The sequence below is a fragment of the Pomacea canaliculata genome, linkage group LG6, assembly GCF_003073045.1.
Source record: "Pomacea canaliculata isolate SZHN2017 linkage group LG6, ASM307304v1, whole genome shotgun sequence".
NCBI classification, from domain to species: domain Eukaryota; kingdom Metazoa; phylum Mollusca; class Gastropoda; order Architaenioglossa; family Ampullariidae; genus Pomacea; species Pomacea canaliculata.
The window spans coordinates 16,532,445-16,546,561 of record NC_037595.1 but is presented as its reverse complement, the minus strand read 5'-3'; the positions used below and the strand labels follow the sequence as shown (position 1 = coordinate 16,546,561).

General features: G+C 39.7%; 1 protein-coding gene across 3 annotated transcripts in view; it reads right to left on the bottom strand.

Moving 5' to 3' along the window:
• Positions 1-14,117, bottom strand: part of LOC112566806 (E3 ubiquitin-protein ligase rnf213-alpha-like) — a 206,149-nt gene that overhangs the window by 22,283 nt on the left and 169,749 nt on the right. For all 3 annotated transcript variants that reach the window (XM_025243173.1, XM_025243172.1, XM_025243175.1), the window contains exons 74-82: positions 10,827-11,125; positions 9,897-10,011; positions 9,414-9,542; positions 6,506-6,616; positions 5,320-5,370; positions 4,528-4,725; positions 3,105-3,183; positions 1,758-1,792; positions 356-462 (exon numbers count right to left, since the gene is read on the bottom strand). In XM_025243173.1, coding sequence (XP_025098958.1) covers positions 356-462; positions 1,758-1,792; positions 3,105-3,183; positions 4,528-4,725; positions 5,320-5,370; positions 6,506-6,616; positions 9,414-9,542; positions 9,897-10,011; positions 10,827-11,125 — 1,124 coding nt within the window. The remainder of the gene's footprint in view (positions 1-355; positions 463-1,757; positions 1,793-3,104; positions 3,184-4,527; positions 4,726-5,319; positions 5,371-6,505; positions 6,617-9,413; positions 9,543-9,896; positions 10,012-10,826; positions 11,126-14,117) is intronic.

Genomic DNA, 14,117 nt, shown 5'->3' with positions numbered 1-14,117 from the left:
TGAGATGTCCTTGGCCCGCAAAAACAGACAGCATTTCATTAAGAAAAGGAGAGCAACTACCCAAGGAGAAAAAAAGGAGAATTTCCTTCAAAGCAGTCATAACAGGATTTACAAAAAATGTGAATATCACATGACTACATGCAATAGACTGGTTTGTCCCAATTAAAATAATATCATCAGAACGAGTGCAGACTCTCTGTAAATTTCTTCATTACTTTTAAATATATTGTTTTCTGTAACAAAGTGTTTGTGTCCAAATCTAGACAGTCTCAATTCTTTTCTGTACAGAAAAACTAAGCTCACAGAGGCAAGCTGAGAAAACCATCTGGAACATGTCAGATGGTGCAAACAATACCTCTGATCTCTAACATTGTGATGGGCAGGTGTATGGCCTACGCCACCTATTCTTGCACCACAAACATTGCATGCAGCTTCCACCACTGGCATTTTACACTGCCCTTCCTGAAATTAAAAAAGAAAAAATCTTTAAAAATAATCACTGTATATTGTTAATCAAGAAATTACATAATGCAGGCTTTGTGAGTTAAATCACTCAGTTCAGTCCAGTAACTTGACCTGTACTGCATGTTGTCAATATGTAGCACTCTAGTAGTGTACTGTTATTTCTTTGTTTTATAGAGGGAAGTGGTTGAATGGCTCCCAGGACTGTTCCCCTTCCCCACGCCTGTTGTGTACGTAATAGCAAACCTTGAACTGTCCACCAGTGGCCACTGGCTACTGGACCTATTGTTACGCCAGAAGTTACAAAGTCCCCTGACCAACATGGGAAAGCCATGAGCAGATAGTTTGGGATGGAGGTGGCCACTGCCGTCAAGGGTCAGGGAAAGGTTGAGCTGCATAACCAGGCTGTGGGGGGAAGGGGGGAGATGCTAGAACATTCGATAAGGAAAGGACAAGTGGTGTAGCTTGAGTTGAGAGGGACTTTTTTGCATTTGGAAATGAAAGTGGAGAGAAGGTAGCTGCCCAGTGAAACTCTGAATAAAATCTACAGTCATGCAACAAATTTCATCTTTGTTGTGTTCTTGTATGACTAGCCATCAAGGACTGACATGGTGGTTACAAATAAATCACAATAACCCTAACACAAAATGTGCTCTTATTGAGTTAAACACTCAGTTCACTTCCGTTCCTTTGATCTGTACTAGTTGTCTGGAGGGAAGGAAGGCTGCAAGGATGCACCAGGAGATGTTTGCTGCAGAGGCCTTTACAGCAAGTAGGTTCTGTGTGGTAAGGTCTGTTATGTTTGTAGCAAGTAGGTTCTATGATGTAACATGTTTTATATCTGCAGCAAGTAGGTTCTGTCTGGTAGGATCTGTTTTATATCTGTGATAAGTAAGTCCTCTGTGCTAACCCTAACCCTGACTCTGTCCTCTGTAAGTACTCTATTATGTTTACAGCAAGTAGGTTCTGTGTGGTAAGGTCTGTTATGTTTACAGAAAGTAGGTTCTGTGTGGCAAGGTCTGTTATGTTTGTAGCAAGTAGGTTCTGTGATGTAACATATTTTATATCTGCAGCAAGTAGGTTCTGTGTGGTAGGATCTGTTTTATATCTGTGATAAGTAAGTCCTCTGTAATAAGGTCTATTATGTTTGCAGCAAGTTGGTTCTGTGTGGTAAGGTCTATGTGTACACCTTCGGGTTCATTTGCTGGAGTTGCTGTAGCCCCTCTTTCTGTATGGACTAAAATTAATATCCCTATAAACTATGATGAGGAAAACAGTGGAAAGAAGAAGCTCACCCCTCCAACGAGGTATCTGTGCCCATTAGGACAGTCTGAAACAAGTAGTCACATAAATAGTTTTAATGACTTGTTCACTAAATAAAAGTGCCAGGTTTAATTCAAAATAATGCTTGGTTGAATTCCTTTATGAAATTTTACATCTAAGTAAAAAGAACTTAACAGCTTAAAAGGAAACAATCTTGCAATATGTCACACTGTGATATGGGATATGAAAATGTATTTTTACAAATGAGTGTAATGTTCACAAATAGCATTCCCCTCTCCTTTAATTAAAATGGATAGATCTATAAAACAATCTAGATAAAAATCAACAAATTTAGATATTTATAAAAATGATTAAATTTGAATAGCATCAGAAGTAAGAAAACAAAGAATGTCTTAGAGTTGCCTGAAAACTTTTGTACATTTAATCAAACTGCAACTCAATGCAAAATGGCACTTAATGAATGGATAAATATGCAGTGGCATAGGAACCAGGGGCAAGGAGGGCAGAAGCCCACTCAAAAAAGATACTGAGAAGGCAAGAATGTGAACATCATTCACTGTCATCAGGAAGTTTGCCTCATCACAAAAGCTGACCATCTTCCTACTCCACTGATGTGAACCACCAAAATATGAGATATGCATGCAAACAATATAGGAAATGAATACTTATGGTATATTTCTGGTCACAAAAACATATATAGCCAAGCTTCTAAACACAGACTCAAAACATGCCAGAGGAAACCCATATATCCAGAAAAATCCTACGAAGACACAGAAAGAATGCATAAACTCAAAGCAGACTCTGATCCCAACCAGGAATCTTTTTTTTCATCAAAATTATGGCAAGGATGCTGAACAAAATGATGCTGAGAAAGGACTTACTGTACTTGATACCTTGACAAATTGTTTTGTTATACTGCATATTTAGAATGTGCATCAGAATGAGTCCCATAGCAGAAACTGACAAACAGAAAGAAGAATTTGATTGGTCAATGTAAAGGAAAAAGACAGAATGGTATAAAATCTTAATCTTAAGAAACAGCATAAAGAAGCCCAGAGCTGTAAACCCATGCCGGTTGGCAATTGAAGGTTGTGGATGAAGATCTACATCTGCAAGAAGCAAGAAGATTGAAATGAAGTTGAAGCAAACAACTTTGCCATCTTAGCACACATTCTCAGTGGCACAGATGCACCCCAAAATGTGAGAATGTAGATGTGTGGTACTTTGACAATGCATCTGGTCGAGAAGATTTTAAACAAAAATAATATGATAGGTAATATATAGATTGAAACCGCTGTAATGCTCTGGTATGTTCTCAATGAAAAAATAGTCAGCTAGAACTGTGTATTAAAACTCACGGTATAGTTCTGGTGTTTCTCCCACAGCTTTAAGAACCTCATCCAGGTTGTCCTGAGGCATTGTTGGAAGAAAAGAATTCTGCAAGGCAGCAAGAAAGTACAATTACAAGGAGTAACTAATGCCTTTTAAGTATAAGATTTTGTACTACTTGCATTAAAGCAAATTAACAACTGACGTATATAAAATTATTAACATAATCTTACTAATTCACAACTCATTAACACACACATATATATATGCATGCAAGCATACACACATATATATATATCTAAGGAGGCAAGGACAAGCAGCCACTGCTACTGTTTCATTAGGGACAGAGTATATGTGTAGGGGGAGTGGCTGGTGGCCTGGTGGTGATTTGGGCTCACAGAACATGTAGGCACTGTCTTACAGGAGCATCTGGAAAAGGTGCCCTACATTAGGTACATGAGGACAGAGGCTGAGATAAGAAATGAAAAGATCTTGGGTTCAGATCTCATTTCAGAACACTTTCTCCACATAACACCTCTTCACATGGCATGGTTTCCTCCAGGTACCCTGGTTTCCTGTCAGGGGTTTTCCTCTAGGTACCTTGGTTTCCTTCCCCTCCATTATCCTTCTTCCCCATAATACAAGCTCACCTTAAGGCAGAAGCCCTTTAATTCCTACTAGACCAACCAACTCAGCAAGAAACTGAGAGGTACTGAAGATCTGGTCAAGTAAAGGGGTAAAAAAGAGAATACAATGTAAGCTGTCAAGACCCAAAGTCACATGACTGACTGCATAGGAAAGTACTTTTACCTAGTGATGATTGCGCAGATTGGTGGATCTTGAATAATTGAATGATGAAAGGTGAAGATCCAGAACAACTGCAGAAAACTCCCAAAAAACTATCTCCATGAACAACATAGTTGGTTAGATATATAGTTGGATAAAGAGGGGTGCAAAAGTTCAAACCATTATTTTACTTGCCAGACTTTTTCAGTCATTAAACAGGCTAAGTCATGGGCTTCACTTTCAATGTTTTGTTTTGTTTCTACTATCCACTACCTAAACTTATTATTTCAGAATGAGCAAGCAACTGTGAAAGTGACTTTGTCTGATTAGAACTTCTCTTTGCCCTCTATCCATATCATTGATGCTGAAATCATTGAGCTTGTAGAAGATGCTCTAACGAAAAGAGCTAATAAATAAGTCATACACACATAGATTTCTATATATCAGCCAACGATTGCTGTCTTTGGCATTTGGCTCTTCCAAGCCCACAGACAAAGGTAGTACTAAGGCCTTTGACTGCAGGACTGGTTTTGAACTCAACTGATTCAACCTTGCCCCGACTGTGAAAACCTTTCCAGTTTGTGGACACTGATCTATATGACATATCCTCCTACTCATAATTACTACTGGGTGGTGGACTAGTCAGGGGAAGTAACAGGTACTCACAGTCATACTACCAGGCTGATGAATTAGAGAAGACAAGGGAAGTAACAACTGTGATGTCTGTTCATGCCGGCACAGAACAATCAACAGATGAGCCAGAAAGCACACCAGCCCCTGTTCAGCCAGGTCTTGTCCTTGTTGTATATACAGGGGTGAACCAGGGGCACCCAGCTGGTTCTGACACAATTGCTGGGCCAAGGCCTGTACAGTAAATTGCAAGATTAAGGACATTAGGCCACACTATATAACAAACACATTTAATTTGATATTATTACACCTTTCAATTATCATCTAACATTTATACATTTTTATGATAGTAAACTGCATGTTCAGTAAATGTGCCTAGAACATTATATATTCAAGTTGTTTTGTGATGCAAGAACCTAAACAAAACACATTTTTGACTGAACCATGCAAATATTGTCGTGGAGTAAGAAGGCTGTATGATTTCATGTTGTGATGAAGTTTAGATGAATAAAAGATGTCCTCTCCCAGCAGGATGCTGTAGTACACCAACATCAAAGCATTACAAGCTATACCTTTGTAACAAGAGAGCTTGGGGGAGGAGGTGAGTTGACCAGCCTCTCACTCTCACCACAACTCAACACTGTTTTGGGTTTAGCTGTTTATTACTGTGCCAGTCAATGTTTCTGGCAAGTGTGAAACATACATGTTGATCATCTACTTGAAGGAGTATCTTCTGCTACTACCCAGTATATAAATGTGTTCTTGTCTCTATGTGTGTGTGTGCACACATGCATGTGTCCAACACAATCGAATCCCATGCTATTATACCTTGTTCTGAATGACATCACAGTCCTTTACAAAGGTACTGACAGCAAGCTCCTGAAGTGAGAAACATGAATATAATTCAATGTTCAATGATGTTTGCATATAATCAACAACTTATCTTTTTAGATATGTGCACACTTTACATTATGTATATATTACCCATGTTAATTAAATATATTATTCACAAATAGCCATAAAATATATATCTGACTCTTTACATGTCTCACCAATGTCATAGAAAGAAAAAAAAAGTCAAACAGTGCCCAAACTATGACCTTAACCCATGTAAAGTCACGTTTAAAGTCATCCAACATCACCTCAATACAACTGCTAAGAAGCTGCTGGCAGAAGCAGGAAAACCACAGAAGATTATTGAAGATTTGTTCAAAACTACAGAAAAAATCTACAAAACCAAAGTGAGTTCTACAATGACTTTAAATAGGCATTTGACAGAGTCTGGCACAAGGGGCTGTAGCATAGTATATCAAAATTTAACATCAAGGACAGCCTTGTTCAAATCACCAAAGTGCTTACAATTATAGTGCTATTTAACAACAAAGTTGGGATTTTTTTCCAGACAACAGTGGGCATTCATCAAGGATGTGCTCTGATACCTGTGCTACTCAAAATCTTCCTAGAAATCATCATGCAAAACCCCTTTCATAACCACCACACCTTCATTTCCATAAATGGAAAGCCCCTATGCAAATTTACTTTGCAGACAACACTGACATATGGCGGCAGGCAGTCACAGTGCATTGCAAGACTTTACAAACTGATGGACAGTGTAAGTCCATATGGGATGGTCACCAGCAGCAACAATAGCAAAGTCTACAAAACCTAGGAAGTTCTACTCTGAAAACTGAACATACTAACCACCAGACAATCTCTACCAACAGAACATCAGTTTAGTAGTAGACAGTATAATGTAAAACAGTATTATCATACACAGTATATAATGTTACAAGAAGATAATAGAACTGTAGCATAATAGTGTTCAGTATATTAAGCTTTCTGCCATTTTTTAATTTGACTAGACCCTTTTGGCCATATTACCTAAATTCCAGTGTCAAAATTAATATTGATATACTTATAAATCTGAATTTTTCTTTGAAAAGAACCTAAAAACAGAAATGGTTCTCCAACCTTCATCTGTCTAGATATTAAGAAACTGAGTATGAAAACCTACCATGTCTGCACGACTTTGCTGAGGAATTTGGTGTATATATGTCATTGAGACCTCTCGATGCACTGCCAATAGTAACAGCTGCTCTTGCTGGTTGACTGCCAATCTAGAATTCTGCAGGCAGAAAAAGAATATGAACTATTCAATATCTTAAAGGCTACTGTTCAATCAGGGTTCCCAGGGATCAGGGATGGTGCCAAAAAAGGACCTTAAAAGGACCTTAAAAGTACCTTTCATGCATTCGTAAGGACCTAAGTGACAGTCATCAATGCTGAAGTTTTTCTCTTGTATGGTCGGAAAGATGTATTATTTATGAATCTGTGGTCTTCTCTATGTTCTCAAATACATGTATTTTCTAGTAATAAATAATCAAAGAGTTAATTTTGATGCCTGTCTGCCATATTTAGATTAGATAACTTAAAAAGTGTCCTTAGCGCGCTGATAACATACACCGTTAATGTTCCAAGTTTTCTAGAAATCTAAGTAATAATAATTGCAAAACCTGAAAGCCATTCTTTGGTGTAATACAAAAGTCAGTTCACGTGTCTCTCTCTCGCACACACACTCTAACGGGAAGAGAGAGAGAAATAGAGCTATGCACAGTAGTACTAGAAGATCAAAGTTCAAGAAAGAGTAAGTTTCTAAAGACCTTTTGAAAAAAGAGTGTTTTTTGCGAATACGGAAGGGCAACTAGTGTTGTACAGAGGTGTAGACCAAACATGCGGCGAAAAATCGTCGGTATTTTGCGCCAAAGACAACTTCGGAAATAAATTTGTGGTAATATTTTATCGATAAAAGGACTTAAAAGGGTCACAGAGAAAATGTAAGGACCTGTGTGAGAATTTGAAAGGACCGCATGGCAAATAAAAGGACTTAAAAGGCCTTTCGGCGAAAATTCAATATAAAAGGACTTAAAAGGACCTTGCAAGGACCTGGGAACCCTGTCAATATCTTGAAGGCTACTGTTCTTCATTCTAAACATGGAAAAGAGGATGCATAGAATTCAGTCTCTACAAAACACTACAGCACTCCTCTTATCTTGGTCCTGTAGTCTGGAACAATCTACTATTATTACTTCTTACTTCAGCAATACCAATAAACTGGCTGTTCAGCTGGGGCAATTGTATCTCAAAATGTTGCAGAGTTTCTTACCATTTCTTTCTTCAGTCAAGTAAAAAGCTGGAAGCATGCCCCATGCTTCTGGAATTAAACCTGCTATCACAGACAGTACCAACAGACTAGAAACTAGGCCACCTGGTCAAGTTATCAAAGAAAGGAGACTCTCCCAGCGTAACAACTGACAAGTAATCATGCTGCTGTCCATCCCCAGTAAAGTCCTATCAAGGGTAATTCTAGAGAGACTGAAGAAGGCACTAGGCAAGAGACTGAGACCAGAATAAGCAGGGTTTCGCCAGGATAGGTCATGCACATTGCCACCCTTTGTATCATCATTAAGCAGTCTATTGAGTGGCAGTCCTCCCTCTAAATAACTTTTGCAGACTTCGAGAAGGAATTTAACAGTGTAGACAGCCACTATGGCACTCCACCTAAGCTCAAAACACCTTACCATCACAGGCAATCTGCTCTGAAAAACTTGGGTTGGGAGCAGATAGCAGCAGATAGCAGACCGGGCATCATTTCCTACTCTTTCACACCCCTAGCCAGGGTAAAATGGTCCCACTGCCTTGTCGGCAATCTTTGACAAGGTGAAGTCTAAACTCCTACAGAAAATCATGATGCTAACATGGCATCAGTGGGCCAAGGCCAATCTGCAATGAAAGTAAAGGCTAGGGCTCAGTGTCTATATGTTCACGTGGCAGGATCGAGGGTGAGGATAGTGAAAAATGTGCTACTGAAACCAGAGCAGAAAAAAACAGATCAGTTGTGGTTCACTTGGAGAGGAAGATGGGCACCCTCAAGTGTATAAGCCCAGAGCCATATTTGTCACGAAAGAAATATCATGCAGGGTCAGTCAAGGCCTGGATCAATAACGATGACACTCCTTACTGACAGGCTCCATGGTGGGGATAGCAAAAAAATGACATCCGTTGTATGTGTAACACTTGTACATCTGCGTGGCAAAATGAAACAACTCACCAGTCACCTAAAACAGCATCGGTGGGATACTGTGGGACTGGTTGAAGTCAGATGGGCAGGATTGAGGAAGACACCAACTAATGGGGAACAGAAACTCTGGCACAGTGGTGAGGACACCAGACACAAGCATGGCATGGGCTTCCTCGTACACACGAAAGTGGTCCGAGCCATTCTTGTATTTCATGTTCCACAATGACCAGTCCAGTCAAGGGATGAATAAACACAGATATTCCTTCTTTCATGCACTGATCATACTGTCATCTGCAATAATTGCTGCACATGATGTGTATCTGTTTATAGTACTCCTTCAATTATGAACATTGGTTTGTGTCTCTACCGCCATGCTGTCTGTGTCACATAGCTTATCATGGAGAAAGTAGGTGAAAAGATCTCATCTGTGACAGAGGTCTGGTGCATGGTGACCTCTTTTCTTAAACTTGTGCTCACATAAAGTCAACTCCCCTCCCCCAAATAATTAGTGCTGTGAACATGTATACAGTTACAATAAACTGTATTTTATAAATCATTTCTACTCTTTAAAGTAGGTAAAATCTGCTTTGTAAAAGCGAATTGTAAAATAAGCCAATTTACATGCATATATATATATGGGCCAGCATACACACAGACATAGACCAAAGCATACCAAGAAACAAATACTGTATTTAGAAATGCAACAACACAGCATCAAGATAGAGGAGTAAGATCTCGCAGTCAATGTGAGAAAGGAAAAGGTTAGACTGAACACTCGTTTTGAAACTGTGTTTGAATTAACTTCTACCAACATTATTTTCCCAAACACATGCAAGTCACATACCTTCAGGACCTGCTTCAATTGAGTGCTGCTTGTCTCTTGATCTCGACTCACTTTGAGCTCAGCCAGCCTTTCACGTACAGCCCTGTAGTGTCGGTCACAAACAAGGTACCTGTCTGATACTTCTTGAACCTAAAGACACAGTAAATGTCTTGTCAGGTCCATCTGTAATGCCTTGTATATTGAGGGTCCATCTATAGGACCTTTCAACAATTTATTTATGTTCTCACTTAAAATCCAACTTTCTTTGCTTGGTTGTGGCATTAAGAGAGGTGTAGCTCTTTCCCACCTATTGAAATTACCAGGTCATGCTCAGTGGATTTGGTGGCCAGCCCAACCAATCTTTCATGTAGTGTAATTTTAACTTTAAGATAAAGAGATAAGTTACAACTGTTGCCTCTATTTTATGTTCAATATCCCTGCAAATTAAAACAGTCATTATACCTCCAAGTGTCAAAAATTATTCAATTATAATTATATTAAAACCTCTGTTTCTTCCACAGCAAACCAGTCCAACAATTTTTCTTTCTTCACAAGCAAGGACAGCTTCAGGTAGGCCTGCATACCAAACTTTTGGCACAGCTGTTTGATCAAGAATTTCCTGAGAGGGAAAACCCAAGCAAGTATGGAGGTGAGTCTGTAATAAATGACCACTTAGCTTAAAGATTAGTAACATGTTATGAAAATAAATGGTGCTTAAACAACAAAACATGATATCCAGAAACCAATATATATTTTTGTCTCACTTCATTTATATCACTCTACAGCTCACAAAGGTGCATGTAAGCATGCATGGACATGCACACAAGATGTGTGCCTACTTAAGCACATACATGGACACCACCACCAACCCCGGCACACAAAATGTGTGCTTACTGACTTATACACACATATATATGTACATGTGCACAGCTCTGCCCACACAGTGTGCTTACTAGCTCATACACATACTTATGCACACAATGTGTGGTTACTAACTCATACAAAAATACTAATATGTGTACACATAGAACCCCCCACCCGGCACACACACACATGCAAATTGTGTGCGTACTTATGCACACACATGTATATGTGCACACCATGGACACCAACACCCCCCCCCCCCCTGAAAAAAACGAACATCAAAAATACCCTGGCACACATATATACAAAAAAATGTGTATATCTAGCCTGTTGCTGCTGCTGCAGCATTTCTACATGTATTACTGACCCTCTTGCTTTGTATATTTTGTTATAATTATTTGGTGAAATATATATTATTATAACAACGCTTCCTTAGACCAATAATAAATAGAATGGTACTTAGACCAGTCGCAGGCCGCAAACCCTGACAGTCCAGTCATCTACAGAATAATATTTAGACGAACCAGAGACTAGAGAACTCTTTACTTTATCCAGCTAGAAAATACTCACTTGGGCCAGTCATTGTCTGTATGCTGACACAGGCGCATGATTGCTTTTAGGATATCCTTCAATTCAGAGGTCAAATAAGGACTGCGAGAGCCTCCAAGAGTTGCCTGGATGAAGTCTGTGCACTTATTCAGCATGAATCGTAATTGTCCTAATAACCAGATCAGGCTGAGCTCAACTTGAGGGTCACCTAAAGAGACCTGCATGGAGCGCAGAGTGTGACACACCTGGACTGCCTCCTCCTCAACATTCAAGTCACCCAGAGCTTTCCTTGCTTGGGCATCCTGTTCCTGGTAAAGGTCCTGTGTGTACACAATGTATACATAAATAGAACAGGGAAAACTTAAACAGAGGTAATTTGCATTGCCTTATCAACAAGCAGAGTAGAGTGGCTAATGGCTAATGACGTCAAACAAGTTTTCCTATCTCTGAAGTGTTAGTTCCTTCCCAAGGTATGGAAAAGTTTTATTATTATTCCAGTACCATAAAATCAAATGCCAAAGAACTAAATGTCTTCAGTTCATACCAGTGGCCTTGACCCCTATTCCTGCATGGTTGTGTGCAACTAATTAGTCAATGGCACTGCTGATCAATTAGATCCTTACCAGTTTGGATAGAAAGCACACAAAGGAGTGGATGTCGGATTGAATATATAATCTGGTAGCAAGTCATCTGGATAGCACTGGTACATTGCTCGTAGTCTATTTATGAACTTTTCATATAATGGTTAACATTAACACAAACCTAGTGCTCTGGATACAAGAGTTTCTCTGGGACAGACTGCAGAGGGTAAGCTTAGGAGTTACAGTTTCAAATACTCTAATCATAAATATATGAGCCCCACAGTAGGGTGTTTTGTCTCTGATAATGTTCTCAGTGTACACCAGTAAAGTCTGGACAGATTTCTTCGTGCCTTATCATTAACTAAATTTGCAAATGATATGGCATCGGTTGCTTGACTCATGGATGAGAGAACTTACTGGCAAGCTATTTGCTTTGTGATGTCTTGGCTAGTGGCAGTCTGGTTGGTTCTTTTCCACAGGCTGCTGTTGGAAATCTTTTCAGGCCATCTTATTCCCAGAATATGGCGTAGGCATTGGTTGGTAAAGGTCTGCAGCTTGTTGTTGATGACATTTGTCACTCTCCAGGTTTCAGAACCATACAGTAGGAAAGCTTTCACATTGGTGTTGAAGATGCGGGTCGTTCTGGGGAGGGATAATGCTTGGGAGTTCCAGATGGGGTGTAGGCTGTTGAAAGCATGCCTGGCTTTGTTGATGCAGCTTATGATGTCATCGTCTGCTCCACCATCCTTGTTGACAATGCTTTCCAGATACATGAAGCGGTCTTTTTCCAGGATGTTCTCTCCTTAAAGTTGGATTGGGAGTTCCTGCTTGTTGTTGATTCTCATCACTTCAGTATTCTTTCTATTGACCTTTAAGCCAGTCTTCTCTGCTTCCTCTGCTAGCTTACTCAGTTTGGTTTGTGCATGTTGTTGCCGATGAAATAGGAAACTAATGTCATCTGCAAAGTCCTGATTCTCTAGCTGTTTGGTGAAGATCCACTAGATACAAGTACTGTTGTCTTGGGTTGTCTTGTGCATAATCCAGTCTATGACCATCAGGAAGATTGTTGGTGATAGTATGCAACCTTGTCTTACACCAGTTTTCATTACAAAGTGTCCAGTTTGTTGTTGTGGATAACTTAGCAGGATGAGTTTTTGTACAATGCCTGGATAATGTTTATGAGCTTAGCTGGAATGCCACAGTGGATCATTAGCTTCCAGATAATGTCCCTGTCTACAATATCAAATGCCTTATCAAAATCTACAAAAGTTATATAGAGGGAGGACTGCCACTCAATAGACTGCTCAATGATAATAAGGAGGGTGGCAACGTGGTCAGCGGATGACTTATCCTGGCAAAACCTTGCTTATTCTGGTCTCAATCTCTTGTCTAGCGCCTTCTTCAGTCTCTCTCGTATTACCCTTGTCAGGACTTTACTGGGGATGGACAACAGCATGATCCCAGTTGTTGCACTGAGAGAGATCTCCTTTCTTCGGTAACTTGATCAGGTGGCCTAGTTTTTAGTCTGTTGGTACTAGCTCTTGTTCCCAGATCTTGTGTAGGAGGGGCTGTACAATTTTTGCTGTTGTTTCTGGGTCTGCCTTTAGTGCTTCTGGGGGGTATGCCATCTGGGCCTGCTGCTTTGCCACTTTTGACAGCTTGGATGATTTCTGTCTTAGTGGGAGGGCTGGTGTTAAGGTCAAGTTGTTCAGTTGCTGGTGGTATATCAGATAAGGGTAGTGGACAAGGTTGATTCAGTATCTCTTTGAAGTGTTCCATCTAGCAGACTCTTTGTATCATTTGTTATGGTCCTGCCATCTTTGTCTTTCAACGGATTGTTTGGGTTAATGTTACTGCCTGACAGAGTTCATATTATTTTGTATAGTTGCTTCATGTTTCCCTGTAAAGCTGCTCTCTGCTTTCTCTGTCAGTTAATGGGTGAAGCGTCTCTTGTCCTCCCTGACAGACCTCTTCACTTGGCGGTTGGCTTCCCAATATTCAGCTCTGAGATTTTCCTTCTCTTGTTGATCTTGACACTGGTTGAGCTTCTGTTTTAGTCCCTTTCTTGATTCAATCTTTTTCAAGGTCTCTGGAGTCATCCATTCCTTGTGTTTTCTTTCCCTCTTCCCTAGAACATCTGCACAGGTTGTCTTCCAAATGATCTTAAGTGGCATTCTATACATCGAAGAAAAGGCCTGTTTGATGAGGATGGTCAATAATGCAAGGTCATTGGGCTTCCACACAGACCATCAGATGATCTATACATCAGGGCTGTGAGGTCAGAAGCTGTCAGTATCATCACAGATCCATCTAGCCAACTACATTCCCATTTCCAAATGCAGCCTTCTTGCCACAGATGAAAACTACTAGTCACCAAGAAGTGTGTGCGTGTGTTTACTTATGACAATATTTTGCTCCCCCAAGACCATGATGTTTGCGTAGCATATGTTTGAGCTACTCTTTTGGGTGGGAACTTTTTTTAAACTTTCAAAATAAATGTGGTTCTTATAATGTAGTTAAACTAGAGCAACTGCTAGTTCAACTTAAGCATTTTTTACAGCACTAAGTACTTAATATTTCCATAAAACCTCAGTCACAAATTGTATTGAATTAAGCATATAAAACAAATATTTATAAATATATAGTCAACTGCTAATGACTTCTTTGTGAAAAAGTAAATGTGCTGTAAGTTTCAAACTGTGGTCCCATTACTGTTGCTGCTCTAGATTTA